This window comes from Patagioenas fasciata, chromosome 2, assembly GCF_037038585.1.
Source record: "Patagioenas fasciata isolate bPatFas1 chromosome 2, bPatFas1.hap1, whole genome shotgun sequence".
In the NCBI taxonomy this organism is placed as follows: domain Eukaryota; kingdom Metazoa; phylum Chordata; class Aves; order Columbiformes; family Columbidae; genus Patagioenas; species Patagioenas fasciata.
This window is the reverse complement of record NC_092521.1, coordinates 55,218,299-55,239,486: the sequence shown is the minus strand read 5'-3', so window position 1 is coordinate 55,239,486 and position 21,188 is coordinate 55,218,299. Positions and strand designations below refer to the sequence as shown.

The 21,188-nt window shown below is 38.5% G+C and overlaps 1 protein-coding gene across 9 annotated transcripts in view; it reads left to right on the top strand.

Moving 5' to 3' along the window:
* Nucleotides 1–21,188, top strand: part of PPP4R1 (protein phosphatase 4 regulatory subunit 1) — a 68,715-nt gene that overhangs the window by 34,965 nt on the left and 12,562 nt on the right. For 8 of the 9 annotated variants that reach the window (XM_071804248.1, XM_071804246.1, XM_071804249.1 and 5 more), the window contains 9 exons: nt 1,244–1,386; nt 3,165–3,311; nt 4,867–4,974; nt 5,675–5,740; nt 7,939–8,097; nt 9,009–9,139; nt 10,676–11,193; nt 13,533–13,622; nt 18,606–18,781. In XM_071804248.1, coding sequence (XP_071660349.1) covers nt 1,244–1,386; nt 3,165–3,311; nt 4,867–4,974; nt 5,675–5,740; nt 7,939–8,097; nt 9,009–9,139; nt 10,676–11,193; nt 13,533–13,622; nt 18,606–18,781 — 1,538 coding nt within the window. The remainder of the gene's footprint in view (nt 1–1,243; nt 1,387–3,164; nt 3,312–4,866; nt 4,975–5,674; nt 5,741–7,938; nt 8,098–9,008; nt 9,140–10,675; nt 11,194–13,532; nt 13,623–18,605; nt 18,782–21,188) is intronic. The other variant, XM_065830855.2, reaches the window with a different exon arrangement.

Genomic DNA, 21,188 nt, shown 5'->3' with positions numbered 1-21,188 from the left:
GCCAGATCAGTTCTTTGATATAGTTTGCTGTCTGGCTGCGCAAACAGTTGTATCGGCATGATGGCATCCACAAGTTTTGGGTTTGGGAGGGTGGGAACTGCCTGAAGCAAATTTGGAAACAATTTGGGATACACTAGTGCTGAACATGCAGCCTCAGACAAATTTATCTTCCTCACTCCCCCTCTCCTCTGCACATCCCTCCTCCCAAGTCATCTTCTGTCTGCTGCAGGAAATGAGGCAGGAGTCCTAGAGAAGTGAGAATGAGATCCTAGTGATAAGTGTTGTGACACAAGCCTCTTGTACCCTTACATCATGTCTTGGGCATGTCTTAAAATAGCAGCCTTGTGGGAAAGGTGGGAGTGAGTCCCTCTAGCCCTGGCATTGGGCCCTGGTTCCAGTTTCTTGTCCAGCAAGTTCCAGTCTCCCTTCCCTTTAGTTGCTAGTCTTATCTCCTTATCACTCACCTCTCAGCCCTCTATCCCTCCTTGCCCAGCCTGATGGTTCATCCATCAATCTGCTCTGTTTCCCATCTGAAGCCTTTTGAAAAGAGTTACTCTTGAGAGAGGGGCTGTTTACAGTCTGTTTGCAGTGATGGTAGCTTTCTCCATCTCAAAACATGCTCTGTTTTCTGAATTTTAAAAGGTTAATTAATTTTTTTTTTTTTTAAATAGTCACCAGCTTTGATGAAAAACATACCTGAAAGGCTTAACAGAAGCAACTGGAAAGATGCAGGATCTTTTCCATCTGACAAAAATATCAGTAACCTTAAAAAGCAAAGAATGAAAAAAATCATTGGTGGTTGTGGCTGGTTGTCCTGCTCGGCAGGATCTTTCCTGCATGAGAGGCTGTGGCCAGGAGCACCCCTCAGTTTGGTTCTTCTCAAACTGGTGCAAGTGTTGGGTTGACTTCTGCTTAGATTTCTTGGAAGTAAGTGATGCTTGTAGGGAGCTCAGACAGATTCTGATACTCGTAATGTTTGGTGACTTGCTCTCCTTATACCTGTACCTGTTTTTTTTATACCAAGAATGTGGAATCTGTCATTTTAGAAGATAAGCAGTACAGAGTGTACGTGGACATGGTTTTGCAAAAAGGTGATGATTATCAAAATGAAGCTTGATGTAAACATGCTGCCCTGAACATATGAGAACACAGTTTCTATGTACAGGACTGTAAAAGGCTTATTCTGGCAGTATGCTTGTAAACATTTGTTGTGCCTTGTTTTGTTTTATTTTGACTCTAACAGAGCCAACAGTACGGGCAGAACTGATGGAACAGGTGCCTCATATTGCTATGTTCTGTCAAGAAAACAGACCTTCAATCCCATATGCTTTTTCCAAATACTTACTGCCTATTGTGGTACGATACCTCGCAGACCAGAATAACCAGGTAAGTGTCTTTTAGAAATAGTTTATTGTTGGAACGATAAAGGACTCAGCACTCCGATTTGGTGTGAATCACGCAAAAGCCATTTATTACAGAAACATGTCTCCTTATATACGCAACTATTCTCTAATCACGAATCCACGCTCCAAGCATGGATTCGCTAAATGAACATCACGGGCAGTCCACATGCTGGAGCCCCACCGATGATAGGTCCGACGACTCACGCCATGCTGAGGCCCTGTTAATGAAGAAACACCCCTCTTTCTCACAGCAGATTCTGTTCTCAGCTTCTCAAAGTGGCCTTGAGATTCCTTTGGGCCTGACTAATTAAAAAACATATCTCCTTCTAATGAAACCCCTTCACAGTTTATTAGCTTGTTGAATATACTTGGTGTGAGGTTTTTCAATTTAAATAATTTAGCATCATACAAGTGTGTATTATTTTGGGGTAGAAAGGTTTTGAATGACATGAAATGCATGGCACTCTGAACTTTAATTAAAGAAAATTTCCAACTTTTAATTTTTCATCTAATCTAAATGTAACTACTCCTACATTTATACAATCCTAAAATTATATTTGATCCTTTGAAGGCAGTCGCAAGGCTGATGTGGCCCCTGGTGAAAATGAGTTTGGCACCCCTAATCTAACATGGTCTGTTCTGATTTGGGGCCTTTTATTTGGTATTGTATTCTTACAGGCAAAATCAAACAGTCCTTTTGATAAGCTTATGTAATTTAAATTCTGACATAAAGGAACAGTAGTATGGTATGATTTTTTTTTTAACATCATTATGAACCTTCATAACCATTTATTTATATATTGATCCAATAAAACTTTTGGTTGGATTCGTATGGTTTGTTTCTCTACATGTATGAGTTAGCTTGTCTAAAGCTTTCTCTAGGCTTCTCCATGTCCTTTCAGACTAGACTAATCCTAGGTGATACAGTATTTTAAGTATTTTAGATCTGAGTTTGTAACTATTTTTGCCTTGCACTTTCCAGGTTTTCCATAATTAAAAATAGGTACCTAAACCTATTTTTTCTTGAGTTGGTTTACTAATTCATTTCTAATACAACAACCATGCTTTTGCTTGATATTTTCTTGCTAGCAGATCAGTGATTCTGTTCATTATCTTAAGCTCTGTTGATACTTGATAACTCATGTGGCTGATTTGCTCTGAAACAAAGATCTCGGTGATGTTTTCAAAATTACGACATTGCAATATATAGTTTCTTGTTTTATGTAATGTTTTCTGAAGAACTTAATTTTTGAGAAGCAGGGCTTAGCCATGTGTGAAGTCAGTTATTAATGGTTATTTTATTTTTGTACAGTCTCTCAGAATTTAAAATACATTCAAAATGAATTCATTGTTAGCCAAAATTGTTCATCTCAGAAAAAGAGGATTTGTTTAATAAAATTCACTTTATTTAGAACTTTGTTGCTCCCAATTAGTCGTTCTGCTTTTCTTGCATGGGCTTTGCCATGACTACTATTTTGACATTGCTGTACTGTGTTTTGGGAGGTATGTAGGAGGACACTTTTGTAATAGCATTGCCTTAGTTTGCAATATGCAGGTTCTTGAGTTCAAACATAGTTTGGTTCAAACATGAAGCATTTGCAGAAGTGGTTTTGGAGTACACGTCCTCTTGCTGAGTACAATTGGTATAGGTGTGTGGCAGTATAGAGGTACAGCTTCCAAAACACAGAACACATATTTAAACAAACAAAGAAAAAACTGTCTCTGAGTTTCTTAGTTCATTTTTTTGTCTTTTTATAATAGGTAAGAAAAACAAGCCAGGCAGCATTGTTAGTTCTGTTGGAGCAAGAACTTATAGAGAGATACGATGTGGAGACCAAAGTATGCCCTGTTCTGATAGATCTGACAGCTCCAGACAGCAATGATGATGTGAAGACAGAAGCAGTGGCTGTAAGTAACAGCAATATCAAATCACACAGTGCAAAGCTTGCTTGAATACTTGATGTTTTAGTAATGGTAGTGTGTTTCCAAGATACACATCCATGTGGTATTAAAGAGAAACAACTGTATTGCTATCCATAACTAATCTGTAACTTTTTCTATTCTGTGTTACACTCGAATCAAGGTTAGATTTAAATTCAGTAGCTTATATATGCTGTAAAGAAAAACCCAACTGGACAAGCTGTCCCAAGACAGCATGTGTGATTAATTTTATTGACTCCTTAAAGCATCTGCTACTGTTGGCTTTTTAATATTTTCAGGTTGGTTTGTTTTATGGAATTTTAAATTGCATATGTGTAAAATTTCCATCAGTAGAAAATCTCTAACTCTTGAATTTTGTTGGTCTTTGCTATTTTCTTTATTGATTTTTTTGGTTTGTTTTATTGGATGAAATCGTAAGCGTTTGAGTTGATTAACTCACAATTGGTTGGTGTGGTTTTGTTTTTTTTTTTTTTTTTTTATACTTAGACACAGCCTTAATAATGAAAATTATTATCTGTCAAATTAAAATAGTAAACAAATTAATAAGTTAATTTATGAACAAGAAATGGCAGGAGATGTATGTCCTTTTATTTCCCCTGATTTTTTTTGCAATTTGTGTTGATGCTTTTTGCTGGCAGATTTTTTTTCTTCTTTTTGGTTGATAGAGACCTCATTAATATTGTACTTTCATAATGTGGCTGGACTCCTAAACAGTACGCAGGCTGGACATTATTGTGTTTGATACAAAATTTCTAGTATGTACTTGAAGAAGCTTACAAATACTGTAGAAAGTAAAATTTAAAGCAGAATTGTTCTATCAATCTTCATTGTTTTGAAGATTTTAAATATGAGAAAGGTTTCTGTAGGTCACTGAGCCCCTAGGGGTTAGAAAAATAATAATTGTTATTATAAGAAAATGAATTTAAGTAGCTCTACTGATATGATAAAAAAAGTTAAACAAAAAATTCTTTTAGATTACTTTTTTTCTTTAAGAGTTGTAAAAATTGGAATGAAGGAGCAGTTAGAGGGAAAACCGTCGCTTTCTTTGTTATGATAAGCTTTTTTAGTAATTTTGTCAGGGAGTTGCATATGTGCAATATAGAGTGTTGTGATTAAATTTGAAATCATACAGAAGTTGTAGAAGTCACTTAAGCATATTAATTGTCAATTTTCTGTTAACTGTAAATATATCCATTAAGTATTGGAATAGTGAAAGAATCTCTTTTTAAAAAAAAATTTCTGAAGTTTTGTTTGGTAAGATACGAGAGTGATTTCCTTAGAGTTCAGTTATCTCCGTTAGTTACGAATTTTATTTAGTTTGGTGAAAGACCGATGTCTTCTACAGATGTGTAACATCATGATTGGAGGAAGGTAAAAAGAAAAAAAAATGCTTTTTTCAATGGATTTCACAGTTTTCAATAAAATCGTGCATCAGAATGAAAAGTGTAAAATGTCTGTGTGTAACTGACAGGGAATTGTGTGTTGCACAAGCATCCCTGATTAGTGTCTGTCTTGCCATTAGATAATGTGCAAAATGGCCTCCATGGTGGGAAAAGACATCACGGAAAGACTTGTTCTTCCCAGGTTCTGTGAGATGTGCTGTGACTGCAGAATGTTTCATGTTCGTAAGGTACGAATTATCAACATCTGATCGGGATTATCTGTGAAAGGAATGTCATCAACTTGGAACTTGACTTATCTAAATTATTGTTTCCCGCTAGATTTCATTTGGGACGTGTATAAGTGAAAGCTGTGGAGTTTCTTTTGTAGCTTGCATTTCCACAGAGTTTATATTTGACACCGAGTTTTTTCCAGAGTTCCTACCTTTATTATCAGAAACAAAGAATCTGTTTGTCCTTATGATTATGCAGGTAGCCACAAAAATGTGAACCAACTGTAACTGATACAACATCAGCCACCTGAGCTCATATCACTGTGTGTAGATGGAATTAGAGATGCACCTTAAGATGAAATAAACCAGTACTCCATCCTGGTATTTAGGTCCTGTGGCTGTGTTTTGGTTTCACCCTGCTTGTATTCTTTCATTTGACAGCACTTTGAATACATTTTATCCTCCTTCCCTTTCACTTAAGTTCTGGAGCGGTTCCTTTGTGATTAAAAAATGCTGATTAAGCTTGAAATAAAGAAATTTTTTTTTTTTTTTTTTTAAAAAACCATGAGAACTGATGGAATGGGGAAGTGGCTGATATTGAGTTTGCACTGAAAGCTGTTTTTATGGTTTTAAAAGCTGTTTACATTTTTCCTTTGATTTTATTTGCTGTATTAAAGTGATGATCTTAGTGGTTATTTCTCGGTTTTTTGTCTGGTAGGTATGTGCAGCCAATTTTGGAGACATCTGCAGTGTGGTTGGACAGCAAGCTACTGAAGAAATGCTGGTAATCCATTTCTTTTTAATACAAGTCAGTAGTGGAGCTATACAAGGTGCAGAGAAGGGTAGTTAAAATGATTAGGCAACTGTGTATGATTACTTTCCCTTAGGAAGGAGAGACTGAAAAAGCTGTGACTCTTCAGTTTTGCTGTTGTGAGGTTATGATTGATGTTTACAAAATCTTGAAGGCAGTTACTACGAATACAGAACTCTTACTTACCAAGTCGCACAGTCTGGATCTAAGGGATACTCAATTCTAAAGCTGAGAGGAGGGTTCAAACCAGACAGAAGAAAATGTCTCAGACTGTGGAGACGGAGAGTATACCCAAATTCAAAAATACATTAGGCAAGAGGTGAGCAGGAGTGCATCATAGAATCAGTGTCCATAAATGCAATGAGAGATTGCAGATACAGGAAGAACATGGGCAGTACAGACTGCTAGAAGTGGCAAGGTTTGTGTTATCTCTTTAAACAGCATCACTTAAGCTGCCATTCATTGATTTGGTCTTTTAAAGTCCGTTTTCCTTACTCGAACAAAGCCCCACAGCCTTCCTAGGAAGGAGTGAAAGAGAAGGAAAAGTAGAGAAAATAAATGAATCTGGGCAATAACAAATGTAATAAAGGGAAGAGATGCAAATTCAAAATGGAAAAGCAGGGAAATGGATGGAGAATTGAGCAGAGTATCCTTAACAGTGCCCCCCATTCCCTTGGCAGGACCAAAGTGGTGGTGGATGTTGCTGGTCTTGGAGACACAGCAGGGCTAGGGATCCTTCTTCAAGCTTTCTCCTTTTGGGAATGTGGACAGTAAGCTTGTTGAGGGCCAGAGGAGGTTGATGAATCAGTGCCATGAATTAGCGAAGAGCTTGAAAAGGAGAAGAGTGTAAATGCAGGCATGACTTCAATAAGAGGCTCTGCAACCTTTTGCAGATACGATAGTGGGACAGGTATACCCAGTGTGAGCCTCAGGGCATTTCTTACATTCCTAAAGCATTTGCTGCCTTTTTCCCTAGGTATTGTGTGGTTCAAGCCATTTGATAAGTGTCATTGTGCAGATTTATATCCCATATGTTTCTTGATTTGGGATGTAAATTGATTTCTCTCACACAAGTGCCCTCTTAGTGATACATGTAATGGATTTGGATTAAAACTTTGTAGAAGGTGCAATTAAACTAGGAAACAAAGAAGTGTTGTTGATTTTATGTGAAAGCAATAATGTGGGTGGACGATTTGGGATCTGTTTCCATAACAAAAAATACCATTTTCCATTTTCTGTGCTTTTTTGATTATTGAAAAGGCAAAAAGCTGTATGGCTTTAGATAAAACTTCATTTAGTAACATAAATACTTTTAAAAATAAGGAGCTAAGTCCAGAAGACTTTGCTGCAGACAGTAGGAATAGCTCAACATCAGTAACTAAGATCAGAGCTGTAGCAACAGTCCTTGTATTGCTTACATCTTATTGGTCTGCCTGTTCCAAGTGAAGGCAGCCATGTGATGACCGGCATGTCTCTTACTGCCTCTCCTACACTCTGTCCACCATTTCATCCTTACTATTACTTTTTCAAGAAACCCTAATCACTTGAGCAACTTCTAAGTGCTTTGGTTTTATTAGTAAAACCACTGCTCTGTTCAAACCTGTTTTCTCTTGCACCAAATGCAGTGTTTCTCTCGTTCCCGTGTTCCTGTGCGCAGTTCAGGTCCTGCTTCATAGGGCAGGTGGTGACAGAGACTAGTAAATCTCACAATGAGAAGTTTAGATGGAAAAGAAAGGTTTTCGTTCTTTCTGAAGATGCTCTTTTCTTTGCATATCAGTGGGAATTTTACAAAAATCTGAAGTGATCTCTGATAGGTAAAATCATAATGCACCAGTATTATTTATATTTTTGTTCCTTTCAATATTAGCTGCTTGGCAAGAATGGTGTAGTGATGAGGTTTTGTCTTACCATATTTTTGAAGTTGGGTTTTTTGGAGCTCTTTTTTGGATATAAATCAGTTTAGGAAGTTAGTACTTTCCTGCTGCTCTTCAGCTAGGTGGTTTTTCCTTATCTGTATCCATAAGTAGCATTTGTCTTGCAAATGTTAAACTAATGCATCTGAGTATGAGGGCAGAGAACCAGATGAGGGAAATGTATGTGAGGAAAGAACTTTCTGTGTAACAAATACTACCTGTTAAGACTTGCAAACTTACTCACTATGTTCCTAACAGCTGCCGAGGTTTTTCCAGCTCTGCTCTGATAATGTGTGGGGAGTTAGGAAAGCTTGTGCTGAATGCTTCATGGCAGTTTCTTGTGCAACATCACAGGAAGTCCGGAGGACAAAATTATCAACCCTTTTTATTAATTTGATTAGTGATCCTTCACGATGGGTAAGAATTGCTTTTTATTTTTTGCATAGCTGTAATATTTCAAGGATTTTATTGCAATACTCCATATAGAACCTCTCCCCATAGGTGTGGATGACAGAACTTGTCAAGCAAAATTCTTCTTTGTTTTCTGCTTAGTTTGTCAATGGGTGTAGAGGGTCCCTCGCATTTTCACAGCAGCATGTAAGAACAACTGTGTTGTTGGGATAACTTTTCTTAGCTACAGAACTGCCTATGACTTAACATTGCTGAAAATCAGTAACAAAACTAGAAAATTAGATGTGGTTTATTTGTATTTCTTCATATTCCCTACCACCACCTGCTTTTATTGGGGAGAATGGGCTAGTGGAATGGGGTGGTGGTGTTTGTGGTTTGTTTGTTTTGGGTGGTTTGGTTTTTGTTTGCTGTGGTGTGGGGTTTTTTTGGTTGGTTGGTTTGGGGTTGGGTTTTTTTGTCCTTTTTTGTGTGTATTTGGTTTGTGTTTGTTTTGTTTTGTGGGTGTTGTGTGTTTCGTTTTTGTTGGGTTATTTTTGTAGGGGGGTGTGTTAGTTTTGTTTGTTTGGTTTAGTGGTTTGGTTTTTTTGTTCTTGAAGAGCTACTTTACAAACCTTATGAAGTTTGTTATCAATCAGACTACTTCTAAGAGCCAAAAGTACGTCTTTTGCATAGGAACATGAGCTCTTGGATTCTGGAACGTCATGCAAGTTTGACTGTTTTTACCCAGCTTTTTCTTAACTTTTTTACTTAGTGCTTTATGGATACAGCTGGATGATTCTTTCTAGACAAGAGCCTCTACTGTTTCTTTCCTCAGTAGACTTATGACCCTTCCAATTCCTAATACCAGCTGTATTTTGTAGGACAGCAAACTTTATATATATAGGTAATTTTTTTTCACCTTGGACCCTTTCTACTAGGTCCGCCAAGCTGCTTTTCAGTCCCTGGGGCCTTTTATATCAACTTTTGCTAATCCATCCAGCAGTGGCCAGTACTTTAAAGAAGAAGATGGTAAAAACCCAGAAGATTGTGGTTCTGCACAGGAAAACAGGTAAAGAATTTACTAAATCTACAAATTATTTTTTCCTTAATTCTGTATGAACTGCATGTTGAGAAAATTAACTTTCCTGTATAAATTGAGCATTAATCTTTGTAAATGGAAAGATCTGGAACTTCTCATCTTATTTAATAGACTACCAGAATTTTCAGTTATTTACTAAAAATACATGACTATTCATTAACTTAGGATACTTTGGGATATACCTTCTGTGATGAAATGATTGAGTTGATAGACAAGAGAGAGCAGTGGATATAGTCTTCCTGGATTTCAGTAAGGCCTTTGACATGGTCTCCCATAAGATCCTCATAGAGAAGCTGGTGAGGTATGGGCTGAACAAGAACACAGTGAGGTAGGTTGACAGATGGCTGAATGACCAGGACCAGAGGGGTTCTGAGCAGTAACACATAGTTGGAGGCTAGTAGCTTATGTATCTCAGGGGTCAATATTGGGTCCAGTCCTGTTTAACATCTTCATTAAAGATCTGGATGGTGGACCAGAGTGTTACCACATCAAGTTTGCCAATGACACAAAAGTGGGAAGAGTGGCTGATGTGCCAGAGGGTCATACTGCAATCCAGAGGGACATCAATAGGCTGGAGAAATGGGCTGGCAGGAACTTCTTGAAGTTCAATGAGGAGAAGTGCAGAGTCCTGCACCTGAGGAAGTACAATCCCGGGCACCAGTACAGGCTGGAGTCTGGCTGGATGGAGAACAGCTTTGCAGAAAAGGCTCAAAGGGTCATGATAAACACCAGGCTGACCATGAACCAGCCATGTGCCCTTGAAGCAAAGGCCAGTGCTATCCTGGGCTGCATTAGGAGGAGCTTTGGCAACAGGTTGAGGGAGGTGATCCTTTCCCTCTGCTCAACACTGGTGAGGCCACAGCTGGAGTGTTGGGTCCAGTTCTGGGCTTTCCATTATGTGAAAGACATGGACATACTGGAGAGAGTCCATTGAAGAGCCACAAATATGATGAAGAGGCTTGGACATCTCTCCTATGAGGAGAGGCTGGGAGACCTGCAACTGTTAATCCTGGAGAAGAGAAGGCTCAGGGGGGAACTTAGCAATGTATACAAATACCCAAGGGGAGCGTGCAAGGAGGATGGAGCCAGGCTCTTTTCAGTGGTGCCCAGTGACAGGGCCAGAGGCAGTGGGCACGACCTGGAACACAGGAGATTCCATCTGAACATCAGGAAATCCTTTTTTTTTTTTTTTTACTGTGAGGATGACCAAGCACTGACACAAGGTTGTTCAGGGAGACTGGATTCTCCATCCTCTGGAATATTCAAAAGCTGTCTGGACACAGTCCTGGGCATCCTTGCTGGAGGGAGGAGGTTGGAGGAGATGACCTCCAGAGGTCCCTTTCCAACCTCAACTGTTCTATGATTATATGATTTATTTTGCTAAGCTGTAAGTAAATCTTATTTGATAAATAGCAAGATGATAGGACGTGTGTGAATTTTCAAGAGGATCTGTTTGCAAAAGTATGTTTTGTTTTTTAAATGTTTGTTTGCTTTGGCACTCAACAGTCAAAAAGTCAGGACTGCGGAAGATGTCACAACAGAGGATGAGCACGACAGGACAGAGGATCTGTCTTCACATGTTGATAATGATGATTTTGCAACAAAACTTGAAAATGCCATGGAAGATGAAAATACAGTGTCAAAGAACTCCCAGAGGGAAAGTGATTTCCAGACTGAGTCATCCTTCCATTGCACTTTGTCTTCAGAATCGTGTGGAGAAATGGCTGATGAAAATGAGCAAAGTTCTCATTGCTGTACAGCAGGTCTGCGGGAGGCTGGGCTGAATTCCCAGGAAACCTCTCTTCCAGAACAGGAATTGTACAACTCTTTCAATTTCTGGAGGACTCCACTTCCTGAAATAGATATTGACTTCGAACTTCAGCAGAGTTCTGAGATAATACTTGATAGAGAAGTTCAGGAACTCACTATGCCAGTATCCCCAAACATTCCTATGGCAAGAAGGAAAGAATTGGAAGAAATGATAGAAAATTTGGAACCCCATATAGACGATCCAGATGTTAAAGGTATAGTAAGGATACTGAAGCATTTTAAGTGTTTAGGGATATGCATATGTTGCTTTAGCAATTTGGGCTTTCTGTTGTTTTAAAAGTTGGAAATACTACTTTATCTTGGTCCTCAGAGAGACTGTAACTATTCTGATTTAATTGTGAAAATTGATTATGAACTAGAAGGGAACTTGCATTTGTGTGAAGATATTTAAAGGTAATATGATTCTTTCCGTAAATTGAATATGCATACAGTTAGCACTATAAACTTCCAACTGCCTGTTTTGACAGTATAACCAAATAGATAGTTCAATAGCATAAGCTGTTGATGAGGAAATTAATTTGTAATTAGCATACATGCAAAACAAGAAGGCAGATTAAGATTTTTTTATTTTGTTTTTTAAATGTCGAAGTGCGATAATGATTTTTATTTTATGCATTATCTATTTGGTTTTTAATGACTTAGTCTTCTCCATTTTTGTGCAAGGTCTTTATTATTGCAGTCTCGTTGTTGGCAGAAGTGTGCCAAGTTTGTTAGGTCAAACTGACAATCGATCCAAACTGAATTCTTGATGTGAATGCATATCTTCCATTTTAAAGGCTCTTGAAGGGTGGAGAAGGATTTCCTAAGTGTGACCAGCTGATGGAACAGCACCTCAGAAATACCTTCTGGGCTAAAATGACTTGGCCATTTCACACCTACTGGAGATATGTTTCTTTTGGTATTTGTGTACTGAATAAATTCCAAGGCACATCAAGCTTGAGCGCTTCAGTCAGAAAGTCTAGAGGTACCACTAAGTAAGAAGCCATGTTATTCTGGAGCTGGAGAATCCCTAGGGGAAATCATGCCTTTATACCAGAAAAAGTAGGAGGGGAAAAAGAGGGTCAATTTGGGAGTGGAAAAAACACCTTAGGATAAACTGATACTGCTTTCAGCTTCTTTTTGTTGTTAGTAGGATGACATACAGATAACTTTTCTTAAATCCATTTTGAGCTGCTTCTATTTAATCTATTGTGAACTCAGCAGCTGAGACTTGTTGCTTTAAGGGTGCTTTGAGCACTCTCTCTCTAAGGAGAGAGATAAGAAAAAAAATTTCATCCTTGCTAATGATCTCAGTCCTCATGTAACCCATCTCTGAAACCCACTGTTAAAACTCGTCCAGCTGTTTAGTTTTGTTTTATAAAACCTTGTTCTGTCTAGTTACAGAACATATCTTAAGCACCTTTAATGAAGATTTATGTAGGCATGTATTTGTACATCAGAATTGTCCTGGGTTACAGGGTTGTTCCTGTTATGTATCTTGTTCATGTCTTGTTTCAGAGCAGGATTTTTTTCGAACTCACTTGATTGGATGTCAAGAGGTTTTCTGTGCAGCTGTTGACCAGCACTTGTGCATTTCAGTAGGAGAAAACTCTCAGTAGGTTGTCCACAACATAGGTTCCCAGTGCCCACAAGTTAGGAAAGATTTGAATAAGGGTTACCAGTACCATTTATTCTAATTTGGGGTGGGTGGTTTTAATTACTCAGTCATCTTTGTATTTTGTTCAGTACCTCTGACTTGATGAAGGCTGTGTAGTTAAGCCCTGTGAAACACCTTCTAAACCTTGTACTATTTTTTTCCCTCTTGCCTGTACTTTCATTATTTGGTCTAAATACTTCAGATACTGGAATTTAACAACATGCCTGTTTTGATTTGGTAATGTTGTTATTTTAATTTTACACAAAGTGCATTGCGGCATAAGGAAATTGAGACAAAAATTGATAGAATAGTATACATTTTGCATGCTTGTCTCAAACACTAAAGCACACATAAAAGTTGCAGGACTTTAGTCTCTGAGTAGCTGATTTAATGCCTATGCTTTGGACCTTACACTCCATAAACTGTGACAAGAGGGAGGTAGGCTCCCTTTGGGAGTAATCCAGAAGATCAGAGCCCCGACTTCCTCTTTGCTCATAGCAATACCAGGAATAATCCTTCCATCTTTATCATCTAAAACTGTTGTTACAAACTGATGGTATAAGTATTCAGTCCAAAGGTTGTCTGATTATTTTAATAGAAATTTTATGTAACTTCTTAGTCTTAATTTCACAGATAATTTTGTCTCTAGTTATACATGGCTTACAAGTGTTTACCAAACAGCCCTGGTCCCAAGTGGTCCTCAGGGACTTTCCCTGCCCCACCATCCCCACAAAACTAGCCATTACATTTTTATGAGTCTTGTACTGTGAAAGAGCTGGTTCTTGACAGCAAAGACTGAGCAAGCTAGAATTATTTTTTTTCCTCTCTTTCTTTCTTTTTAAATCCCTGTGCCTTTTTCTTGCACTTATTTTCTTCACTGGTTTGCTGTCACCCAAGCCCTGGATTCCTGCTTCCATGCTGTGCTCCTGTCTTTTTCACTGCATTCCCAGCCAAGGAATGGAAGCGGAAGATGCTGTGTTCTCTGTGGTGGGTAAGCATAGACCTGCCATACTGGAGAGCTCCCCTGGGTACATGTCTTCTGGTTTCTGTAGCAAATAGGGCAAGCATCCTAGAGACGTCATGAGATGAAGTGGGGATGAGTTAGCAAAAGTGTAATTTGGGAATGAGACTGTAGTGTATGATGTTGCACATGTGTCAGTAAGGTTAATTTGTTTGGATGACCTTAGCTCTGGCTGTACCTAGCATTTCAGAGCTTTACTGTGCAACTTCAGCATCCTGTTCTTAACATGTTTTATTTTGGAGAATATTTTATAAACTTAAAAAAAGAAGAAAATTAATACCTGTTGTGTGGAACCATATTGGCCAGGATCACTGGCACACGGTTTTTGAAAGTTCTTAAGATCAAACTGCATTTTTATTATTTGACTCTGCATAACAACTGGTGATGGTAATAAGGTCATGTCCTTCGTGGTACAATGAGCCAGTCCCTGGCAGCTGAAGCAGGCGTGGAGATTTGGTACTGAAGTTCAACCAGCAATGATTCTTTCTGAGTCAGAGGAGTACAGCTTTTCTTTTCCTTTCCACTGTATATGCATCCAGCTTGTGCAGCCCAGAGTGCAGTGTGTTTAGCACATACCCCAATCTTCCAGATGTCTTGGCTGCCAAGCACTGGTGGGTAACGGTTTACATACACAGCACAAGCTGTTTGTGGTTGTGTGGGGTATTAGGGTGGCTGTGTTTGTTTGTGGGGGTTTTTAGGTTTGTAACTTGACTAGGTTTTCTGTGTTTCAGTAGTGCACCTCCCTATCATTAGAGCAGTTTGCATTGCAAACTTCAAATCCTTGCTCCAGGGCGTGGAGACTGATGAGGTCTCTAGCAAATACAATTTTTTAACATTGACCAGCAACCATCATAGAACATTTTTTTTCCTGTAATCTCATTTTCAGAAGGGGATGAACTTCTTTAACTGAGGCTCCCAAAAATCTTTACCTTGAGGCTTTCTTTCAAGAATTAGCTTGTTACCGAAGTGATTAATTTGAGTAGTAGGTAGTTGAGCAGTCACCAACTGAAATAAAGACAGTCTGTCTGCTCACAGACAAACGCTACTGCCTAGCAGAACTACGCAAGCCATGCAGAGTTAAGCAATGGTGTGTAATCCCTGTTAATAAGACCTTTCTAATCCCCTGGCCAGACATCCTGAGGGTCTCAAACTGTGAGATGGAAACCTGCACATTTCTCTGAAGTATACCAGGTCCTTTAAAATTATCACAGGGTCTTTATTCAGGTCACCTTTTTCCAGCTCCCTGAGGCTGCTGCTGTCTTCACTTACTTCAGAGTTTGCTTTTATTTTCTCAGATGTTTTTACTTCTTTATTTTTCTTTCTAGGGACACTTTCTTCAGCTTTATTTATCTCCTTATGTTCTGCATAGAAAGTGCTAAATCATGTAATGTCAGCTTTTCTTGATATTACTTGGAGGAAGAGAAAAAGCCTGACTTGCTGGTTATTGGGGCTAACTCTGGCTTATGCTGGTTACAGGCTGCTTTACCAGATGGAGATATAATATGGGTAAACCAGCCCAGCTGTGGGGTCAGTTGATGCCATTCCCATGTAAAAATTGTGTTTATAAGTTAGGCTGCTAGTGCTGCGTGCAGTCAAAGTTTATATGTTGTTAATGTAACAATAGGTGAGGAGGAAGTGGAGAAGAAACTCCTTATTTTTATGTTTTACTTACTTCCATCTCTGTACCCGTTAATGCAGCTCATAGCTTTTCCCTCAGAGTGTAGAAATGAGGGTCAGGAAGTCAGATCCTTCAGAGAAAAGAAGGGAGCATGTCACTTTAAAATATCAATGTCTTCTAGTGAAACATTAGGAGAAACAGAAAACAACAATAAAGCATATTGAAAGGACACAAATTCCTGAGGACAGGGAAATTTAATAAGGCCAGGTAAAATGTAGGCTTGAATTCAAAGGTTGTACCAGTTATTTTTGGAGTACAATAGCCAAGAATAAATAATTACCTGTTGAAAAATACTTCTCACCTGAAGCAAAAGTCAAAGGAAGAAAGAGTTACTTAGCAGATGGTTTAAGATCCAGTGAACACTGACTTTATCATACCAGTGCAATACATGAGTTCTGTGTTATGCACAAAACTGACCTTCACACTAGGATTTTTACTGAAGGTAGTTGTGAAAGCTAGTTAGCCAGCACATTCCCTTCTAGTCTTTCTCCCAGAGCCTTTCTTCCCTAGAGCTCTGAGACATTTCTCTGTGTCATGCATTGGGGGGGGCTTATCCTTTGCTTGTGCTTTTGATGGTTTTCTGGAAGTGGGAGATGCGGAAGAGCAGCAGATACCTCAATCAAGAGGGTGTCAGCACCGATCTTGGACTGTGTGTGACAGGATTATGAGGGTATATACCCTACCTGAACCCAGGGTGGTGAAGACAACTCAGTAGGATATTGTCTCAAGTTTCATTATCTTAAGGCAACCACCTAGAGCTCTGCATATATACATGCATACTCACACATGCACTCTATTTTTCTTCTTCCTCCTTTACTAAGTGGCCCACCGTTCTGGAACCTTCCATAGTAACTGTACTTGGATCTTATTTTTTTTTTGGCTAGGACCTTAAGGTGTTTATGGATTTCAGGTCATTCACCCTTCAGTGAATGACAGCACTGGAGTCACCCTTGGTGACAGGACCTATGGAGAAGCACTCAAAGAGGAAGGAAGGCACATGCCAGTCAATAAAATCATTGGGAATTTGGCGTCTCCTGTCCTTCGGCCTCATGTCTTGGGATTATAGAATTGACAAGAAGCTGAGGAGATGCATGTTTGTGTCATATCTCCTCTAGGGCAGGCAAAGGAAATCGGGATATGTGTGGTCTCTATCCTCTTAAGCCCCTAAGCAAGGGTGGTCCAGGCATGCAGGCTGACAGTGGGGCATGGGTGGGGAATATGTCTGGGAAAATTCCCAATTACTGCTGTAAATACCTTCACTCTTGTTACTAGAAGTAATCTGTGGAACACTCTGTGGATTTTTCATAAATACATTTTCAGTGTTTAAGCAGTATGTGTTACCTAGTCAGGATATGCTTTCTCGACTTTTAAGTGAAAATGAGAGGAGTTTACATTTCTCATGAAGTTGTCCTTCATGAAAAAGGTCCTTATGAAAAAATGTCTTTGATATGCAGCAGAATATAATTATTTTTAATTTTATCTAAATGAGAATAAACTGGTAATAAAACAGGCATTTCTTTCCCTAGCAGGTGCTCTGAATGACTGCCTATTTTGCATGGGTCTGGGGTGATTTATATAAGTTTTAAATTTTTGGGGAAATTTACAAACCTTAATCTTGTTTATTCTCATGGGCCTTTAAAATAGAACTTTATTTATTGTCAGTGAACTAACACTTGAAGAGTGAAGTCATAGCAAGCTTTTGTTAATCTTACAAATGGTAAAATTCCTATTTTTTATATATTTATTTATAAATTCTATGTTATAGTATGTTTTATAGATATATATTGAAAGTATATTTTCTGATATAATGTGTTTTATAGTATTAGTATGATGTTTTGGTTTTAAAGTTTCTACCTCGTTGCAGTTTTTCCTGTTGAGGTGAACTGCAGTGATACAGTAAGAATATATTTTGGTTATTCTATCAGAAATTTGACATAGTCATGGAGCTAGTGTTGCATATTCTAAAAAATGATTTTTTTCTCTTGCTCATCTGACTACACCTAGAAACCAGTGAACCTGTAGAGTGTTTTCCAATTCCTGATAGCTAAGATTATGCTGAATTGTAATTTTGTTTCTTGTAACAGATGTATTGGATATGTTTCTTCTGTCTATAAATGAGCCTAACTTTCTTTGTTTAATTCTTGTTAATAACCCTATCAAAAAAGCTAGAGGGAGAAATTTATATTCTGTAACTTAGTAGGGCAACATGAGATTAAAAGCAAGCATATGGTTTGTCATTTAATTTCACAATGAGCATTTAAGAAACCTTGGAAAAGCCAGAGTCTATGAGGAACAGAGCTTTTGGATGTCTGGGTAAATTTAATGAGTTGGGAGATTATTCCTTCCTACCTTCTTGGAAAGAAGCAGAGGAGAGGAGGAGGGTAGATCAGTTTGCACTGAATTCTGTGTCAGTTTTAGTTAAGATTGGCTCTGATACCCGATCTGCTTAGGTCAGGCAGTATCCAAGGAACATTGCTCAACAAAGCTTTTTTAAATTAGCAGTAAGCAGAGCAGTCTCACAAGTGCTGGATCTTTTTCAAAAGAGTGGATGGCAGAGTGTGAAGTGCTAATGCTTTCTTTTGATGAGTAATAGGACATCAAACAGTGCAACTTTCATTATTTGTTTGGAGGATGCAAGGAGTTGCTGGGCTCTAGCATCTTCCTATATAATTCTCACTTTAGAGTTTCTATAAAAAAATAACAATTTAATGACCATATGTAAAGAGAGACACAGCTTCTCAAAACTGGAATCTCTTCTATAGGAATAAACCTGTTCTTAACTTTCATGTGAGTTACCTTTCCCTTCTTTCTCATATTCACATCTCCCACAAAAGATCTAGTCGGTAAGTTAGTAGTCATGTCCTGTTCTGCCCCAAAGACTCAAAGACTATTTGTGCCATTAATATGTACCAAGATCCTTAGAGAACTAATCCTACCTTAATAGCAGTCTCTTACTCCTGTGGTGGTTTGGTTGGGTTTTTTAGTTGTTTGTGTGTTGTGGGTTTTCGTTTGTTTGTTTTTTGGTGTTTGTTTTTTTTTTTTTTTTCTTTGAAGACAAATGTCACTGAACTGCAGTGTGATTGAGCGTTAATCTGTTTTGCATTTTACACTAATTGTCTCCAGTTTGGGGTTTACTAAAAGTCAATAATCTTAAATTTGTACTTCTTCTGTAGTTCTTCTGTCATCCCTTCAGTCAATTAGTTGATTTGTAGACTTGCTAAAAGTTTATTGCAGTTCAGTCTCTCGTGTGTTTCTCTTTTACATGCTGCAGCACAAGTGGAAGTGTTGTCTGCTGCACTCAGAGCATCCAGTTTGGATCCTCAAGAAGAGACAATGACCAGTGTTGGCAAGGGAACAGACTCACAGACTGAACTAACCATCAGTGACCAACAAAATTTTAAACCTATACTGGGTGATATTGTGCCTTTAATTGGTGACACTGTTGAGGTAAGAAGCAAGTTTATACTCTATTTTTTCCTATTAGGGTTTCCAGGACTCCAGTAGTAGAGCTGTATTTTGTATTTGTGCTGTAATTGCAGCCAAATGCTTCCTACTTTTGGCTGGTGTGGCATTCAGTTTTGTTGGCTGGTATTGAAGCACTAGCTACTAAAATAAAATGAAATGAATTGTGTTGGTTGCCAGTTCTGTGTTTGTCCAAGTAAATTATTGAAATTGTTTCCATTAAAATCTGTGTTGACTATCACATTTTAAGATGATTTAATGCTACTGCAGTTTATTACTGTGAAATTACCTTCCTTAAAACAGAGCCCTACTGATAATACATGAATCCCCTTCTGTACCTGCTCCCCAATCTGCAGGAAGTACTTTGTTCCCTGTCCTCCCTATCAGAGTGTTTTATAGTAGTTTACTGGCTTGCATAAGACTAGTTCAGGACCTGCAATCTAGGTTATTGTGTGGACTGCTGAAAGAGAAAGTGGATTCTAACAATCAGTAACATTTTAAAGTTTTTTGCACTTCTTCAGCATACCACTGCTGCCTCCTGCCTAACCGAAGTCTGTGGCATTTCATACTATTTTCTGTTCTGTATTGTGTATTAGACCAAACCCACTGTGTTCACTGCATATAGTGCCACAAGTTCTGCTGGTATGAAAAACTGTGGCTATGTAGAAAGCAATGGTTCCAAAATATGCTCCATAAAACCACAGCAAGCGATTTGTTGAATCATGTAGCCTAAATGGGATTTTCAGATGAAATTTTGATAAATGTCTTTGAAAAGTCTAGGAGTAGACATCAGTCCAGTGCAAACATTTTCAACCTTCTTTAATTAGGGCGGTGCTTCTAGATGACATTTGATTTAACTTTTCACCTAAGCTGTTGGACTACCATGTAGCCCAAAAACATTTGGAGAGTGGAGGAATGTGACAATTAGTTGAATACTGCTGTTTATACACAATCATAATTTAACACTACAAATGTGGCTGCTTGGTTGGTTTATTTCAAAAAAACAACCTGCCCCCTGTTCCTGATGTCAGGCTCGATATGTGTTGTTTTTTTTTTTTTTTTAATCATAGGATCTGTTATAGTAATGTATTTCTAATGCTAACCTGTAAAATGTCAGTGTAAATGTAACCTCCGTCCTTCCAGTTTTTGGGGATGATGGAGGTGGTGTTTGTTCAAAGGGACTTGTCTTGCATTTGACTTCTTTACAGAGTATGCTACTGACAGTACCTTAAGAACTTCTCACATTGCTGATATTTATTGGTTTTGCATGTTTCAGTTTTACTCTTTAACAGGATGCTCTTAATCTGTCAGTTGCTTGTTTGTTACTGGCACTGAATCAAGCCCTCATTTTACAAGTGAAAAGATCTTATAGAGGTCACCTAGAATTTGAGAATCATGCTGTGATCTGTTGAGCAAGTGGACTCTTGCCCCTAGCAGTGAAGAGAGCTCTGATTTTCACAGGTGTTTTTCTTGCAGTGGTTTTTTGTTTGTTTGGTTGGGTTTTTTTTCAAGTCTCAGCAGAGCAATGTGTCAACAGAGGGTACTGGGCACTTCGGAAAAATCAAGCTACAGCATTTTATATTTGAAAACAGCCTTCACAGTTCTGTACACATATCATGAAGCAAAGTCACACTTCGCTTGCCCTTCTGCAGATGTATTGGGTTCTGTCGGAGTTAATGCTACCTGTTAAAGAGAGAATATTCAAATGAAAATGGATGATGGATGTTGTAACAGAATGAACAGATAAGATTTTTCGACATAAATGAATCTTGTTGAGGATGAGGGTAGCTGTTCATTTTTTCCTCAAGAGCCAGCAATTATATTTTCTCTAGGTTGTATGTTCTTTATAAGGTTTGATAAATAAATGTGAGCCTCAAGAAGGCTCCCAAATTGTACTTCCAGTGGATGGGTGTGGGAGTCCTCTTTTTTTCTTTTTTGGTTGGAGGTAGAGGGAGAAGGGAAGGAAAAGAAAGGAAACTGGACTAATATCAGTCCATGCCTTTCTGGCACAAGTAACTGTTTTTAAGAAGAACAAGGATGACAGGAAAAGAGTGGAACCCTGAGACTGGCCTCTTGTCTCTGTGTTTGGGCCAGCTGCCCTGTCAGGAAACACGAGCATCACTTGTCCTGGTGCTGTGGGCTTTGTGTGCAAGCCATGGGGACTGTGGAGAACCACCATGGAGCTCTTGTTATTCTGCAGCTAAAGGAAACCTCATGCAAGAGGTTTGTAAGGCCATGGCAAAGATTTTACATCTAGGAAGTGGTGGTTCACCCCTTTGCTATACAAGAAGCTTTCAGGCTAAACCTTGCTGAATTTTTATGTCCTGGCTCTCTGCAATGCTCAATTCAGTGTGTGCATGATACATGGGAAAAGTACAGATGGAACTTCATC